General features: G+C 35.6%; 1 protein-coding gene across 2 annotated transcripts; it reads right to left on the bottom strand.

The window, feature by feature from the left end:
* Positions 1 to 3,441: 3,441 nt before the first annotated feature.
* Positions 3,442 to 18,011, bottom strand: prox2 (prospero homeobox 2). Of its 2 annotated transcripts, none has more exons than XM_088647960.1 (5): positions 17,157 to 18,011; positions 11,344 to 12,990; positions 8,082 to 8,198; positions 6,651 to 6,845; positions 3,442 to 4,564 (listed from the first exon to the last, which is right to left on the bottom strand). In XM_088647960.1, the coding sequence occupies exons 2-5, from the start codon at positions 12,889 to 12,891 to the stop codon at positions 4,397 to 4,399; spliced, it is 2,028 nt and encodes a 675-aa protein (XP_088504086.1). In that variant the 5' UTR covers positions 12,892 to 12,990; positions 17,157 to 18,011; the 3' UTR covers positions 3,442 to 4,396. The 2 variants fall into 2 exon arrangements, with proteins under 2 accessions (XP_088504086.1, XP_088504087.1); XM_088647961.1 differs by having other exon boundaries at positions 8,091 to 8,198.
* Positions 18,012 to 18,040: the final 29 nt, after the last annotated feature.

Raw genomic sequence — 18,040 nt, 5'->3', positions numbered from 1 at the left:
GAACTAAAATATGATAAGGTTTTGAGAGTTTTAATGGTGGGTGTGTGTGTAATTTTAATCTGACTATAAAGTAAATACATTACCTTATTTCGTATCTGTGGTTCAAGATTTCAAAATGCTTTCTAATAAAAACTTGAAAATTTGAGTTTTTGAGTTCCTGCATTAAACAGATGTGAAGTATTTAAAAGGAATTGCTTCTATATGGCGTGGAACTTTGGGGAATTAAGTTCCAAATGCCAAAATACAAATCACTGTTTGGATCAAGCTGATAAATTAATAGTCATTTTGATGTATAACAAGTCAAAAATGCTTGACATTCTAAGACACCGATTTCCATCTGTGTGTGCTGAAGAGGTGAACTTTCAATCCACTCCGTTTTTCTTTTAACCTTGACAAATGTTGGAACTGCAAACCCATTTCAAAGTTGACAGTTATTATATTGACATCAGCACACTTTTATTTAAAGAAAATGGTGAGGTTGCATTAGTTTTCACATTTTGTCTCTGTCAGGCTCCTTCCTTGCGCTATATGAGGTAATTTTTAGAAATTTGCTTTTGAATGCGTTTACACATGTGGCTTTATTTTCTTCTGCACTCCATGACTTCCTACGGACTGGTTACCACTCCTTGAAAACAGTATAACATTTCTTTTGGAGGCAATTAAAAAAACCTAATAGCTTTTACTGTGTGAAAGGTATAAGAGGTGGGGATTGATCGGGAAAATGTATATTGATTATATTTGCAGTGACTGTACAGTTTGCTTTTGATCATTAATGTATTTATCCCATTACTTCAACGCACTGGAATATGTGCAGTTTTTATCTTCAGTTTGAAAAATGTGCTTGAATTATTTTTAACTATACTTTGTTTTATAGGGGTTCACTGGTGGAATTCATAACTGGGTAAGTAAAACGTATGAGGTTCAAATAAAACGTCTACAAATTTAATATATTTGTGATATATGAAAATGTGTGTGATATACAGTATGGGAATATATCACAGTGTTAATCCCACGCTGCCTCCACTATAAATCCTGATAAAGCATTCCATGAATTAATAGCTATATAAGTAAGAGATTCGATTAGTACTAGTGCAAAATTGTCTTTTAACCAGTTTTATAGTTATACTTTCTAGTGTCTTGTACTGAGGCTAGTTGGAAGGATTACATTCCTTAAGCCCGTTTTAGTAACCTCATCATTTTCTTAAGCCTTCAGTATGCTCTGTTCAGGTCTTTGCTTGCAGTATGCATATGGATAACATTATGGATAGTTTTGGGAACGCTTTATAAGAAAATTTTCTGACATTTTCTTGACATTTTCTGATGTCAATGAGATCTGTACATAAAAATACCGCTATTCTGGTCATTTTTTTTGTTAAATGATTGGGGAAAAAATGTTTAATTGAAATAACTCGGTTCCACTTCACTTAATAACATCAATGGAATAATTTTGTTATAATGTTGAAAAACCCTTTGTGAAAGATTTATAAAATAGCCACAATACTGTGCAAGAGCCTGCAGAAAATGATCCCTGTCTTTGGCAGTGATAATTCTAATGATAAGAGAATGTTTACAATTCTAGGTAATCAACACTTTATGATGTAACACTGGAAACATCTTTATCCATGTATTGCCATGTTTCGTAGATGCAATGCAAATTTATATTAGGAATGCACAATTATCAATTGTTAAATACAGATCTTTCATATTTTTCCTTTAGCCTAACCTAAATCTAATTAACCATTTCAGAATCTATTTTAAAACTAATTTGTTATTTCTACAAAATGATCCACCTTTTGTCACTGTGGTTAATAATGTTGTAGATTTACAAAATAAAGTTTTAGACAAGTGTACAGTATGCTTACACTAGTTATTAACTTTTTACATATAAATATAATTAATATGTTGAAGAGATCATTTCTATTCATTAATTCACTTCTGTTGCGTTTGCATACATTTATACGTCTGAGTGTGTCACTTTCCATTCCTTCTCTTCAATTCTTTTATTTAGGGAGATTTTTCTTCTGGAAAATGTTTTTGTGTATCTGAAAATGGGCTACGTAATCCTGAGAAACAACATTCAGTTTTGATGTGACATTTTTTAAACCTTTTGTGTCTGATGGTCAGCCCAATCTTTTGCTCATCGGTATGACCTTACAGGACAGTTGTAATGTCACCGGGCTGCCTGTTGTCGTCATGGAACCTGTAAGATGTTTATTTTTGGAGGCAAACAAATCAAAGGAGATCTTCCTGAGCAGATTCCTCTTGGCCTGTTGTGAAGAAATGAAATGGGGATGTGAATTGCTGTGTATCAGTTTGTTTCAGACACTGTTGGGTGCTTTTCTTCCCCATCACACTTCTCCACAGTCAGTTCTGAGAAATCTTCAGAAGCCATTCCTCTTCTGAAAACATGATGTAACAAATCAAAAGAACAATGGGGAAATGTACAGAGTACAATCAAGAAGATATTGATTGTAGAAGATAAGCATGTGGAAGGACATTGATCAAAAGAACAGGAATAAAATGAACGAGTATGTGCTATAAACTGCCCCTATTTAAATGATAAGCTGAAGTCTAATGACTTATTCTTGAATTTCCAGACAAGCCTGGTTACTGATCTGTTACTGTATAAGCTAAATGGAAGCTGTTTGCCACAATTTTGTTTTTCATTGGGTTAAATCATCATTCTGGCCTTTGTTTTAGTTGTGTGCTGCCCACAAGTGTTTCTATCTTTATGAACACATCCTTATACATGCGGACCTGCTTTGCAGAGCCACTCTGGTGTGCGTTAAATGCTGTAGGAATTATTTAAATGATTAAAATATATGAAATCATCTACAGCCATTTTTGTGTTAAGCCGGTTAGAAACACGCTCAAATCTGATTCCTTATGAAGGTAAATTTAAATTGAAGATCAGAAGACTAGAAGGAATTTAAACATCCTTGACATTTCTCTAGGCACTGCCACAACAGTAGCCTTGCATTTCCTTAATTATTCTTTCTCGCTTCTTAAATTAGTTTAATTAGAAACGGGAGAATGTTATGCAGGATACAATCAGTGTTTAACAAGCAAGCAGCCGGTAGAATTTATTTTTGGTAGCTTCATTTAACTGCAGTTGAATTGTTATTGGTCTTCCAGATTAAGATTACTGTATAATTATGTCCCTCATACATGGCTTCCTTCATCTTAACACTCATTAGGACCATTAAAAAAGAAGTAGTTGTACCTGAAGGACTAGGATTCATTAATTCACTTAGCAATCCTGTGATTTGTAAGGCGCAGCTTGGTGCCTTCATCCAATTATAAACAAGGCTGCAGCAAGTTCACCCTGATGCTTCGTACATGTCTACAATTTTAACATTAAAAATTGTATTGATTTTTTAAACAAAACAAACATGACAGTCTCGTAAAAAGAGTAAAGTAAGAGTACTAACAATGCAGGTCAACAATCTGCTTAAATATAACTTTATTTTCTGGATTACGTTGTCTAATCAACAACTACTATTACTATTAAAAAAAAAACAGGGAAAAAAGGATTTTCATGACTGGATATAAAGATATTCATGATACTTGTCTGTACAGATGATGATCACTGGTAAGAAACTAAAGTTGTAATGATTTAAATTTGTGATGTCAAAATGACATTAGCAAATGAACATGCAAGCGTTTTCCAAACCAATTTGTGTACACAAGATATCCTTACTAATTTTCACACCAGTCACATTCTTCTATTAATAAGGAAAATAAGAAATCTTTATTTTAAAATACATAGGCTCAATTACTGTTAATTCCTATTTTATATACTGTAAGTGAAAAGCAAACATCAGGCATAACATGATTTTTTTGTGATGATCAGTAACCAAGTACATTTGATTTAGATATACTGATAAAAAAATGAAAGGATATACAACAATTAATATATAGTTCGTCCATGTAGGTTTTCAAGGGTATATACGACATTCTTTTACAATTGAATATTAGAGCTGCATAACTAAGTACTGTAATTGGCTCAAATCATTTTTCATTTTCTCTGTATTGAATAAGGCGATAGTTTTCTTTTTTTTGCAATGTTTGTTTTCCATTCTTAGAATCGAGGATATTTTTTTCTTACTAATTTATGCTTAATTCCAGGATGTGTTTAACCAATTCCTGTGGAAAATCTTTTGAAATCCACAACACATTAAATCATGCTTATATTTTTTTTTACCATTTAAAAGTCACCCTGAAAACCAGGTAAAAAAGGTGAAAAACGTTTCCAGTTAATTTGACAAAAAAAAGATGACTGATTTACATCTCCATTGCCGTTGGTCTGATTATTACTTTAATAATGTGGGTGATCATACAAAATGTCCTGATGCCACTGTATTCAGCTGTGCCCATCTGTACTGTAGGTGACTTCTTACAGGCAGGCTGAAGATTTAAACTCCTCAGGCACCTCGCTGTCCAACTTACAGATGACTTTGTAGATCGCTTTCTTCCAGGAGGGGTCTGAATCTTTTGAAAGTGAAATAGCATTGAAAAATTCTTGCAGTGTAATTTCTGCGACTTCAAGAAATCTATCGGGAACCTGTGGGAAGAGAGGAAAAGAGAGTTGTGAATTGAATTAACCTGTTTAGAATATGTAAATATTCCTAAAAATAAATAAATAAATCACATTCAGCTTAATGTAAAATTTTACATAAATGCTCTTTAATTATCATTAAAGGAAAAATCCTGCAGTGTGAATGGGTGTCTCTCTGTGTGTACCCTCTATTGTGCCCATTGCTTTCCAATAGCTCCCACACAACGCTGTATTAGAAAAATGTTAGAAAATGGATGGATGGAAAAATCTGGTGCTCTTTTTCTATATGCTGGATCAAATTCAATGAGTTTATAATACCTAAATGTAGCTTTTGCAGTAGAAACCTCATGTATTGGTGAGGCACTTTCATATCAATCACAAAATTCTTCTTTGCATTGTGTGTCGGTAAGGAGGCTTAACTAAGGGCTTAAGGAAGAATTTTCATAAATTATTTTCAGTGCATTAAAAACAAAACAAAACAATTAGCAAAATTCATTCTGCATGGTCCTTTATCACCTAAGACTGAAATGTTTGTGCTTTTTAATGTCTCCATTCTTATTACATATTTTTAAAACATAAATGAAACTCCCTTTTGGAGTGCTTGTGTTTTTATTACTTATTAACTCAAATCTGTCATTACACAGTTGCTGTCACTTTGTTTTTTTATTCAGTCTTAATAATCTGCACAAGGTAACAACTTCTAATGTGACAAGAAAGCTTGATGGTAGCTAAAGCTCAAATGCACAGATTTATTCACTGAATAACTGATCTTGTGGTTTTCCTTTCACAGATTTGTAACATTCTTTTTTCCAACCTTTGGTTACGCAGTAGATAAATAGTGTTAAACCTACAGTACTTAAGGAAAATAGTTCTGGTGAAAGTAGTATTTACAAATGAAAATGAAATTTGAATGTATTAATGTTAAGTCTGCTATACTGTCCATATTTTATAAAGCAGGCTTTATGAAATGGTTGATATTTTTCCATATTATGGTGAGAATTTACAGGAACGTTTCTCTCTTATCTTTACTACTGTACGGACAAGGATGTTTTTTTTCATCAAAACATGTAAAACATTTACAGAATTAAGTATAGGTAAATTACGTCTTGTTTTGTGGAAAAACTGCATGTTAATGGGAACATGAATACCACTTCAGCAGATTCAACACTGGTCACAGAACGAGATGCCCCAAGAAAATGTTCAAACTATGCAAAATAAATAACATTATTTCAAGCAGAGTATTTAACTGGCTGTTGCTGAGATTAGTTATTTTTTGCCTTTAGTGCCTAACAAAAACCCTCCCTGGGAAAGGAATGTCTTGATTTAAAGGTAAAGAAAACTGTCTCGGCCCTTTCCCACCAAACTCTCTTCATCCTCGGAATTCATAGAATCTTTCTCAGCGTTCCGCGTCACTAGTCATCGGGAGCCTCGTTCAGGCGTGCTGTTCGTCTAATCCTGAGTTGTTTTAGTGTGATTCTGTGGCTTCCTCTTCCCACAGTTTTATAATATACTGCACTAAAGTTTAGATAATGGGCTTAAAGACCACTCGGCCTCAGGTGGACTGCGCCATGAGGGTCAGTCCCAGGACACTCTCATACGTGACCAATGGGAGATACATGTTCACCAGTGGCCAAAACAAACAGATCATACATCCAACTTTTTAGCAGCTTTCAGGTTGGTAAATGCAACTGTACTGTATACATTTTCACAAGATATTAATGATCACCTATGGATGATCAGATCAGAATCCATTACTCAGTATTTCTCTGTGCTGTAATGTTTAGTATGGGCCTCATACAAGTTGGGTATTATGTTTAAGTTTTTTTATTTTAATTTTTAATAAACTAAATGTATGCAATCTAAACTATATATTTTACACTATTGTTGATAAAATGAACCCTTGCAAAGGTGCTGTTCTCATTTGGTTATAAATTTGAGTTATAAGCATTTTAGTCTTCAGAAAATCTAACTTTTGGCAGAAACAAAGCTTTGGTAAAATAAAATATCTGGCTCCATACTGACAAAATACCTCTTCTTGCACAATAATACATTCCAGGTGAAAACACATGAACGGATGGGAGATTCTACAAACCTGGAAGTCATTTGCTTTGTTATAGTGCATGTTGAGGGCTCGAAACAGTTCGGAGTCCCTTGTAACTGACAGATCTTTCACATTCGTTACTCCATCCAAAATGGCTTGGCGAGCAAACTTCTCCATCTGAATGTAATAGAACTCACGGAAGTTGCTGAACCACTTGATCAGCTGAGAGGTGATGCAGCGATTGAACTGGAAGAGAGAAGAAGCAGTAAGTTCATTTTCCTGTGCTGGAGGTCAGTCCATAACTCTTTTTCTTGAAAGTTTTTTTTTTATATGGTAGATATCAGTCATTGACTCTCTCTGCCTTTTATTTTCTAATGATGCTGCATATTGTTTGAACCCTTTAAATATGCACGTCTTGAAGATGAGGAAAGTAGTTTATAATTTTTAAAAACAAGTTTTGCCCATGCAGTTTTTTAAATTAAAAGTTTTACAATTGCCAGATTAGTCATTTTAGCACACATGCTATCAAGATGCATTGTTTGTATTGTCCTTTTCTTACTGGGTTTGTGTACTCCATATTTGCAATATGTACTGTTTTGTCAACTTTTCTTGAAGATTAAAAAGTGTTCCGAAGCAGTGTGTTCTTCACCTTTGTCTTTTCATTAGTCATGCTATTTTATCTTTTTATCCAAGAAGATAATGCGTGAAGCCAAAGGGGCCAAATTTATTTGTTTTTGCCACATGGTCATCAAAGCCTTTTTTTCCCCTCCTGTCAGTGAGCATCTGCAGTGCAAGACCAGTAGGAACCTTCCTTCTCAGTGACTCAGTTTGATCCAATGGATTCAGACATCGGGATTAGCTACCTGTCATTCAGGATGGCTTCCCATTGACCGGGTCATGGGCCGGAAGGAGAGATGGACTTACTTTTGACCTCGAGGGTCAGCACTATGCAGCTCGTCCGCTGAGCCCACTTCAGGAAGGGCAGAGCACAAGGAAAAAGTACTGATATTTACATCAGTCTTTCTTCTGCTCTAGGTCCTTCCGGAGAACCATCTTTATATAGTTAAATATACTTAAATTACCCCGGCATTGGGCATTCTACATTTCTACTGTAGGTGCAATACTGATGTTTCTTTTTTGTATAACAAATATCTACAGTTCCTTTTCAGAGACTACCAGTTCGATAAATTGGCAAGATATGGCTAGGTAAATGAAAAACAAGTTGGCTATTTTGCTGCTACCAACTTTTCAACATATAATTTGTTAATATTTTAATACTTTTCAACATATGTGAAATGTACACATAAAAAAAGCTCTTTACACTTTGGTGCATATTTCACACGAAGCATAAGCAATAAAACGCATGGCCTTTCTTATCAAAACACAGAAGATATTAGCGAGAAGTGTTATGATGCTTCGTGTAAAAAGATAAAGATCAAAACTTCCAAAAAGTAAAAGTAAAAAAAAAAAGGAATTTCTTACTTTGCTTACCTTGACATCTGGAAAGAATGTTTTTAAGACGTTGGAGCTGGGGTACCGGGTGTAGAAGAACATTAACTTTGCCTTCTTCAGGTGATTGGGTGTTAGGCCTTCCTGAATGTGCCTTATAGTTAAGAAATAGTGCCTTAAAACCATTCAATACATCTCTGTTTTAAAATATTTTCAATGTTCGTGATCTGATTACTATACGGATAAAATAAATGAGACATTTCAGCTGAATAAATGAAAAAAGTACCTAGTTGACCAAAGAACATCTAGCAGACTTTATTTCAGCTGTTTTAATCCACTTTCGTCATTACTTTCTTATACAGAAGATTCTGCTGTTCCTGCCCTATTACATTACACAAAGACTGTGCTAAGGAAGGAGTCTACAATGATATCTCACACTAAAGGTGTATATTAGTAAGTTTACCTCAATCAATGACATTAAGGATTTTTATCAGTATTTTAGCGTGATGTCTGTTAAGGGTAATTGCTAGCTATCATTTGTCAGTGCATTAAAAAACAACATCTGGATGTGTGAAAGGTGACAGTTTTCATAGGTTCGCAACTGAAGGCAGAAAAATATATTGATTTGTACTGGTAAGTTCATTTGGGGAGCTCAATTGCTACAGTGTTGAGCTACTCATAAAAGGGTATCCCTGCCAGTCTCAGTTCACCTTGCAAGAATGGGCAATAGGATCCTTTCTCTCCCTTTCTGTATGCCTGAGATATAAATGCCAAAGCCAGGTTACCATGGACAGAAGCCTTGTTTATACACTATCTTATCTAACTTGAGCTTCTGGCTAGGCACTTTCAATTTCAATTCATTTCAGTTTTATTTGTATAGCGCTTTTTACAATGGACATTGTCACAAAGGAGCTTTACAGATTTCCGGGCCTGAACCCCCAGTGAGCAAATCTAGGGCGATGTCTGCAGCAATTTGGACATCATCATCTTAATATTAATAATTATAATAGATAATGACTTTGAGATAGGACTTGCCATAAGATGTCATTAGAGGAGCTTAGATTATGCTATAACTGTTGCTTAAATTCCTCATGCTGTAATGCAGTGGTAGACATTTTCATTCATGACAGGTAAATATAAATAAGAACACTAAACTCCCACCCAGTACTGTACTTCTCTCTCGCACATTGACTGAGCAAGTTTTTTTGTTGTTGTTATGGCTTCTGGTGTAAAATGGAACAGACTATAGTGTTTGTTTCTGCAGGATCTGACCAATTTTCTAGCCCACTGCAGTGCCAGTCATTTCACCTCTGCCCACAATAGCTGGTAACCTCTCTCATGACTTCACCGTCTGGCCTTAACAGACGCACACACAAATGTATACTGTATAATAGAATTGACAATACTTACACTCAACAACAGTACTGTTTAAACCCACAGCAAAACCAAAAAGGAATGTTTTCCAAAATGTGGGTTAAAGGTCATTTTCATTAACAATTTTAATTTCAATATTTTAAAAATCTACCTTATTATTAAATCTGTCATATGTTTACAAAGATGTATCAGTAAACGAATTTTAAAACTGATAACAATGGGGGGAAGGAAGAAATGAGTGGAAAGCGAAGAGCAAATTAAATGTGCTTTAAAGAGCCCGAGCTGATTTTTTCTGTTTACTTAATATGTAAATAGATGTCTTTTAATTAACCTCCATTATTGTTTGTGAAAAGGAACACATGACAGCTATTAAAAGGTTTTTGTGTCATGTTCTGATGCTGCTCTCATGGCCTCATTCCTCTCTGAGTTTGCCTATTGTTTCACAGATGGGGGACAGTGTTAATGAAGGCAACACTTTCTTCAGAAGCTCAAAAGCATTTTAATGCAAGGATAACAGGGAGAAAAAACAAGAAATATCCTTGTATTTGTTTTCCAACTCTGCACTTTCCATTATTTGTCTAATGAGACTATAAAAACCTTGGTCCTTTCACTACTTCTAGAGAGACTAACCAGAGTTTCATTTCTGGGTCACAGAAACAAAGGCAGAAAGCGCTTGTGGGGAGAGAATGGGAGAGAGGATTCTCATTCTTTTGCTTCTGCCCTCCAAGACAAAGCTTTCCTTATTAAAAGTTACTTAACAATTGCACCTTTGGGAATTTCACGTGACACTAATTTTCAATTGATTTGTTCTCATAAAAATGACCTCAAGCAAACAAGCCCAGAGAATAACACAACAAAGTCATTTAACTAAAAAAGCACCTTACGTTATTTAAGGCAAAGGTGCATTTGGAAAAATGGAGAAGTGCATGTCGCCAAAAGATTTATGAGGCGCTGATTAAACAGCAGCCAGCTCACACTAAAAGAGAAAAACATTTCTTGTAAGGACATTCATAGCCTTCGTGAATCTCAAACACTGAAAAACGGTAGGTTTTGTCCAGTAAATGAAAACCAAAATGTTTATTTTGGGTTCATCTTAAGTTGTTGTAACAAGGTGAACACATACATATTGTGGATTTTTGAAGAATATTTCAAGTACAATAATAAAAAAGCTCAGAGAATTTCCTGAATAAAAACACTGCTTTTTCTGCCTTTGAAAATTGCCTTTTGTTCCTAGCAATTTCTTATCAAAGCCCTGTATTCCTTTTTATTTGTCTTTTTCCAGACTTAAAGTCATTACTCTGCCCAGATTAAAGAAGATGCTGTAATTTTCTTTGGGGTTACCAAGATCAAAGGGAAAATTCTCCTTGAAGTCTGTGCTACTGGAACTCTTAATGCTACAGTGAGGCTCACCGAGTCATTGTTCTGCTGGAAAGGGAAGAAAGGAAAATTGGCATTTGTTGGTTTACCTTTGTTTTCAAAGGCAGTAGATGGGAATAATAGTAAACTTGTAGAAAGAAAGATTATTAAGGTATACTTCAACCACCTGAAAGCAAACCCATGTAAGTTCTGAGAATTTGTTTTTAGTATAATTTGCAATGACTACAGACACTACTGTATGTCCGGGTCTTTGGATTTTGCATTACACTTGAATGATACACGGTACATTCATGAAAGTGCTCACGTTTTATTTTGAAGACTGGCAATTATATGAAGTGAAAGGCAGCCATATGATGATAACATGATCCCCCTACATTACTGGATGTGGATGTGGCTTGGAGTCCCTGCACAAAGAGTTCATTAAAGTGGAGCAAACTACAGTATGTGAAACCAAAGTCTTATTTTCTCTAAGGCTTAAAATATTTCATCTTTCTCTACTTGTACCTTACCCTTAACAGTAAGAATCACTTTTTTTAAAGGATATATTTAGTGACATGTAAGAGTTCCGGTCTGCCATGTTATGCAGATCCCCACATTCCATTTTGACATGAGGAAGGCACAGGCTGTCCACAGGTACCTGCCCCAGGTTCGGAGAACGGGACTGGTGAGTCATATGACTGGGACCTACTTTGGACCTCACCTTGATGACATCCCAAGGCATGTCTACTGAATCTGGTGAAGACCTGTCCATCGCTGGGGTCATACAGGGCAGGGTTCCAAAACTGCTGTGAGGTCCATATTTCAGGAGATGTTCAAGGATTTGATTTTCATGTAAAGCGGTGTTATAGTTAAACTGTAAAGGTTGATGTAAGTGAAATGGCCTTTTCAGGACTTGGTTTACAGACGTTGGGTGGCTTAGAGTTGGCTTACGTACCACCAGTGACAAAGCCTCTGTTTGGTCTTCAGGGATTTGGACCTCCACACTCTCATAATAGTCAGCAGATCTAGGTTTCATTGAGTCATCTGTGTGTGAATATTCCTGAGCAGCCACGATGATGGTCTTGTTCTCAGGTCCAGTATTATCTTGCACCGAAGTCTGCTCAAAGTTTATTTGAGATGTTTGGCTCAACAATGTAGAAGTGAACTTTTTAAGAACTGAGTCTACGCTCTTGTTCACAGCCCTGGATAACTCGGATTTCAAGGCCTCTGACAGATTCTTGCTCTCTTTATGTAAGGTTGGGAGGCTATTTTCAGTTTGCAGTGTCTCTTTCTGCCTGACTTTAATAGCGTCAAACTTTTTCTCTGCGTCGCTGTCGAGGTCCGCGAGGAGCTCACAGTCCAGGTTCTCCAGAAGGTCTGCGTTACGGTCATCATCGCCATGCAGTACGAAGCCAGCTGGGTATGTCTCCACCCGGTCCTCATGGTCCAGCTCACTCACATTATAAACTTGGAAGAACTTCTCCTGGAGCTGCCTCAGGTGTCTTTGCATGGCCTGCAGCTGCTCTTTCAGCTTATGGCACTCTTCATCCTTACTGTTGGGTCTGCTGGCTCCACCACTGAGGCTGTGGTTCTGGTGCTGGGGGAGCCTCTGCTTCCTTTTGTTTTCCCGGTAGGTCTCCCTTATATCCCCAGCAGTTTCACTCCTGTCGCCTTCTCCAGGCGTCTTTGCGTTAGGAGATCCTGCCATGCCTCTGATGATGTTCTCCACCCTGGCCCGCTTGGCTTGGTGGTGCTCATTCAGTGGCCGGTCACCCTCGGGGCTGGCTGTGGTGGAAGTGTGGCTACCTGGGGAAAGTGGCTCTAGGGTGCTGTCTTTGGATGAGCTGCTGCTTCTGTCCTCCTGGGCGGAATCTCCCATGGTGCAGCTGGAGACCGCAGTGGCAGGCAAGAAGAACACACCCTCCTCCAGAGCTCTCTTACTCTGAATGGTTTTACGCAAAAGCTGAGAAATGATGGATCCGTTCGTGTACATATTCAGAGAGCCATCATACAGATTTTTTCTGAAGGACGAATGGAGGATTTCCCCTTTGTCCTCCTCCAGATAGTTTGCGCTGGAGGAATGCATGTTTGGATCTGAGATGCTGAGGTTCATGTTTAGGGAGGCAATCGTTATTCAAAAAGAACAGAATTTAATGAAGAGATGCCCGAATCAATAAATCTGAAATGTTATCAAGCCCGATGTTGAGGATATCTGAAATAAAGACAAGCATTAAAAAACTTAATGTAAAAGTGTTTTCAATAGCCACCCGTGTCCAAAATAAAATTTCCACACACAAATGTGTCTTTAAGATTGATTTTTAAATCACTCTCCCAAAGATCATTAAAATGCAAAAAAATAGATACCATGAAAGTATTCCACCATAGCCATTGTCTCTTAATTAGAAGTTCTAGTGAGTCAAAATTTATAGAGTTGAATACTGAAACAGTGAAAAATGAATTCTAGCATCATATGAAAATCAACTCTATACATCTATCTGCTGCCACAATTGTATGATATTTTCTTTCAAGAAAATAAGTGTCTGATAAGGTCTGATATATGATTTGTCTCTCTATCAATAAAATAGAAGGCAACCACATCTTTTCTGGATTCCTCAGACATTATGTAAAGATGACATATGCTCTACATTAACGTACAAGAGACGCTCAGCAGCAATACATTGCTGACATTCCTGTTTGTTCAGCCTTATTGTACCAAAAACCATGAACATTTGAGCACAGCTCAGACCACAACACAAACCATATCTAATACAACGATGAGTCCAACAATGCAACAATATCCCTTATTCTGCAGTGCTTGGTTTCGATCTTTAGTTATAGGCTAATCACATTCAAAAACCTTTCTTGCCAGTATGTATTCACTGTTCTGGCGAAGGACCCTTGCTTCTCACTATTAAGGCAAATTAAAAAAATGCAGAGATTGGGCATCATTAAACTGCAAAATAGCTTCCTTTTATCTTGCGTGTTAAAAAAGATTAAAAACACCCTAAAAGATCTTTAATTATGGGACAAAAAGAGAGAATAAGGTCTCCTAAAGACCAAACAGATGATTAAGATTTATTATGATAAAATATATAAAACACTCTTTTAATCTTTTATTACTTAAGAAGCTAAAACAGTTGAAAAGTCAGTGATAAAAAATAAAAGACTTAACTACAGACTAATAAAAGATGTAAGGATACTATTATAACAGCACAGCACAATGAAACATGTACTTTCCTTAACATAAATAATAACTTAAATGCATGAAGTGTTCAGAATAAATCTCTACACAACTCTGAAACAACAGTTTATGTTTAACACTAATATTTGTTTACATAGACAAAAGCCTTAACTGTTACACGATTATAAATCGTACATGAAGGACATCGGGAATGTTTTGCTACAAAATTGGAAAGGTAGATAAATAACCAGTAACAAAGTCTGAGCCAGTCCATGAAAATTAACCTCAGTAAATTAAAGCATAACCCCTGATTCCTCATATTGTCCTTTATTATAGCAACACTTTGCCATTCCCTTTCAAACATGGGTTGTAAATTATGCATTTGCACAGGTAAAATGTTTTCCAAAACCTTAACATATTTATAGCCCTGAAGAGATAATTACAATTTATCAGTAGATCCAAAATACCAAAACAGGCTAATTGACAGTCTTACAATCAGTAAAAGTAAGAACCACACAGAACAAAGGAGAATGTATCGCTACAAGAATAGTGTTTTTGTCGTTGTTGTTCATTTATTACAAGTACAGGTAGATACTAAAATACTGCACATTAATGTGTTACAAAACAGGTACAATTAACATACGTTGCAGCCTTCAATATTCCTTGCCTGCAAATATAATTCCTATTAAAAAAGCATTCTCTATCAGCACCTAGCCAGCTACTGAATTCTTCAGGAACATTTTAATGAATCAAAAAACAATTCTGAAGCTTTTGTATTACTTAATCTTAAAAAGAACCTTGAGCTGGTAAACCACATACAAATTGTGAACTGAGGTGACAGAAAATCCTATTTTTCTGTAAAAATAAATGCAAATAAATAGGCCAAAGAAACGTTTAGCAAGCATTCTGTCTGTTCATGAAAAGTGTAACAAAAAGAAAGACTGATGTATTATTAAACCATCATATCAGCCTTGAATACATTAATTGCTTTGGATAATAAAAACGTTATCATCATGCTTACTATATACTGTAACCTTACTGTAACCTGTCTCTAGATTCTCATTGTCAGAGATTATACACCTCATCCCAACTATTAAAGGAATGATGGTTTTGTTTAGAATATTACTGCTGATCTCCATGTAAATTTGACTAGCATTTTACACATCCTGTACAGTGCCTTTCTCAGAACACAGTTTTCAGAATCTCATACATTTAAAGTACACCATTTATTTCATTTGTGTCACAATCACTGATTTTATATCCGCTTCTGAAATATTCTGAAATGACAAATGATAAAGAGAAAAAGCATCTCAGATGGCAGTTTTATTTATATAGTTTGAGAAAGTTGTTTACATACTAAAAAAAAACATCTGTTGATGAAACTTGTAAAAACAGAGCCACATTTGTTACACAGGATGTATGTTTATGAGATATTTGGTTCAACTGAGAAATATTGTTCAGTTGAATTCTTTGTATTGTTTGAGGAATTGTATTTGTGGTGTGTTCTTGAAATAACATTCTTGGGATAGTATAGCAGACCTTACAATATTGTCAGACATACTAACTTAATGTACCTAAAATGCCCATATTAATTTTTAATGCAATATTAATCCTCAATTTAAGTTAAAAAAAATATAGTGTATGTATAGTACTAATGGCAGCTTTGCTTGTAAAAATGTGACCATATTTTAAACGTAATAAAAGTATGTTCAGACTTGGACAAATTTGTGTTAAAATTAACCAACAGGTTAATTCGTTTCTCTCAAATAATTTTTGTAACATTAATAAAACACTAAGGAATCCATTCTTTGGTCTTATTGTTGATTTCAATCAACAAATCTTGATTAAAATCGTGTTGCTCCTGTTTGAACGAAGATTGCTTTGTGTTTTACTCAGCAATTATTTTCCATGTAATGAGAACAGGTCACAAGTGTGCTAGGTTTCAGAATTGGGCAAGTTATTCCACTTAGCTGAATAAAAGAGGAAATGAGGTACAGTAGTTGAGTAGTTGAATACACAACAGTTAATTAGTAACTTTACTTCCCAACAATAAATCAAAGCTTCTCTTACCGTTAAAATGGCATTTACAGTATTAAGCACACTTAAAAACAAGCACAAAAAAACTAAGTTCCTTGTTATTTCTCTTTTATCTAAGACATTGGACATATCTTAACTGTAAAAACTATATTACAACAAATCATTTGACTAATTCAAATAAAAACGTTCTTATCCTTATCATCTATGACAGAGTGAAGCATACTCAGGGTACTTCCGTTTTTTCAGTGTTTAGTCTCATTGTGGTTAAATATTAAGAAGTATGTAATTCGTAACTAAGGAGTTGAGTATCAATAAATTTAGAAAATGTATTGTAAAGTATAAAATATAAAATCCTACTCAAGATCTGTTACATTGTACCGTGGACAAAATGCTCCATCTTCCTTTTTTCACAAGATATGATGTGAAATGCTATATCACAAGATGTAAATGCATATAAATAACACGTTCTAGGAGTTTGTTAATACATCCTATTTAAAAACATAGGTTTGCATAATTATATTTAATCTATAAGTACTTTCCCAAAACTGTTCTTAAAATAAATCTTGCCATACGGTGACCAAAAAATAAATACCAAGTATATAGCAAACCATTACATTGATAGAGGTGTGATACAAACAGGGCACAAGTTATTTGCAACACATTCAAACAAATTGATTATTATCCAGTAAATGCATTTCATGTTCTGCATTCTGACAGATTATTAAAAGCAGTCGGTGTCCTTCCTTAATAACAACAAATTGCTAGTCGACTACAATTATTAATAATATCGACAACATCTAAAGTCTATTTAAAGACGGAGAAAGAATCACTTTAACACGGTGCACTACTTGTCCAGAAGATTAAGCTACAAAATGTTGTAGACATATACAGTATTTCTCTACACTTGCAAAGGCATATTATTTGCTTCAACCTGAAATGACTAGGAGTTTTTTTTCCCCCACACAATTAAATATTTTTCATTGCCATCTTTCAGTAATGCGGTGAAAGTACAACTTAATAGTAGGAAGATGAATAAACTTGAAAAACAAAATCGGGAACGTTGCAGTTATGTTCTAAAAACAAAAAAACAAAAGGCGTGTTATTCTGTTCCATAAAGGAAGGACACTTGAGATCGAGGAGGGTTTCTGAGGTTGTCTTACCTGCAGCCCCGCTGAGAAGATGCTACTCCCTATCCCTGCGAGAAAGGTTAAATCAATCCTGAGAGCAGGAGCCTCAAAGGCCGGTCCATGACACAAGGGGCTAGCGGAGGTGTGGTCAGCTCAGGCAAATCGGAGTTCAGCTATGTTAATGAGACGAAAGCGACGCTGCAGGAGCGGAACATGACAGGGAATTACAAAGTAGCGGTGATGTTCGTTACAATCACATTCGGTGCATGAACAGCAGATATCTCCCTTTCGTGTTTTTATGCCGTTCAGATAATGCGTTCCTTCTAACGTATCCCTTTTAAAAGTCAAGCAGAACAGAGAGCTGTGCTTTCTGATACAGTACAACTGTACGATTTGACTCAGCTTCTGAGACGCAACGACACGGGTGTCAGAGCTCGATTCTCAGTCCGTGCTATTATAGCCCAGAAATAAAACGACAAGTTTCTGTTGAAAACTCGAGGTGAACTCGCCATTCTACACATTTAGAGTTGTAATAATTAATGAATGATTTGTGAATGAGTTAACTAAGGATAATAATCAATAAAATCTCATCACTCCCGTTTGAACCCCACGCGTAGTGTTTATTCCAGTAAGCACGAGTTTTTCTGTTGCATTGTAAAGCAATATAAAACAATAAAGATAACTGTAGTAGCATCTGTGGGCAAATCCGAGAAGAGATGTTAAACCATTGCAAAATAAGTCAACGACATTCCTAGTTCTCCACTAGTGAAGAAATCCAATTTTTCACAAAGCAAGAATGTTTAACAAATGCGAGGGTACTTAAAAGAGACAACGTGTGCTTCCCAAATTCCTGTATTTTTAAAAAAACATTTTTTACTCCTTTTGGATGTTCCTAATCCCTATTCGGTGTTGGTTTG

The sequence above is a fragment of the Lepisosteus platostomus genome, chromosome 10 (assembly GCF_059453375.1).
Source record: "Lepisosteus platostomus isolate fLepPlt1 chromosome 10, fLepPlt1.hap1, whole genome shotgun sequence".
Taxonomy (NCBI): domain Eukaryota; kingdom Metazoa; phylum Chordata; class Actinopteri; order Semionotiformes; family Lepisosteidae; genus Lepisosteus; species Lepisosteus platostomus.
The sequence above is the reverse complement of the archived record's forward strand: the minus strand, read 5'-3'. Positions and strand labels throughout refer to the sequence as shown.

What these genes read in the sequence shown, in the direction of transcription:
- prox2 (XM_088647960.1), bottom strand. Translation starts at nt 12,891, where the DNA reads ATGAACCTCAGCATCTCAGATCCAAACATGCATTCCTCCAGCGCAAAC. An exon ending in ACTCTTACATGTCACTAAAT is followed by an intron (nt 8,199 to 11,343) that starts ATATCCTTTAAA and finishes ACTATAAGGCAC; the next exon opens with ATTCAGGAAGGCCTAACACC. An exon ending in CAGATGTCAAGGTAAGCAAA is followed by an intron (nt 6,846 to 8,081) that starts GTAAGAAATTCC and finishes TCTCTCTTCCAG; the next exon opens with TTCAATCGCTGCATCACCTC.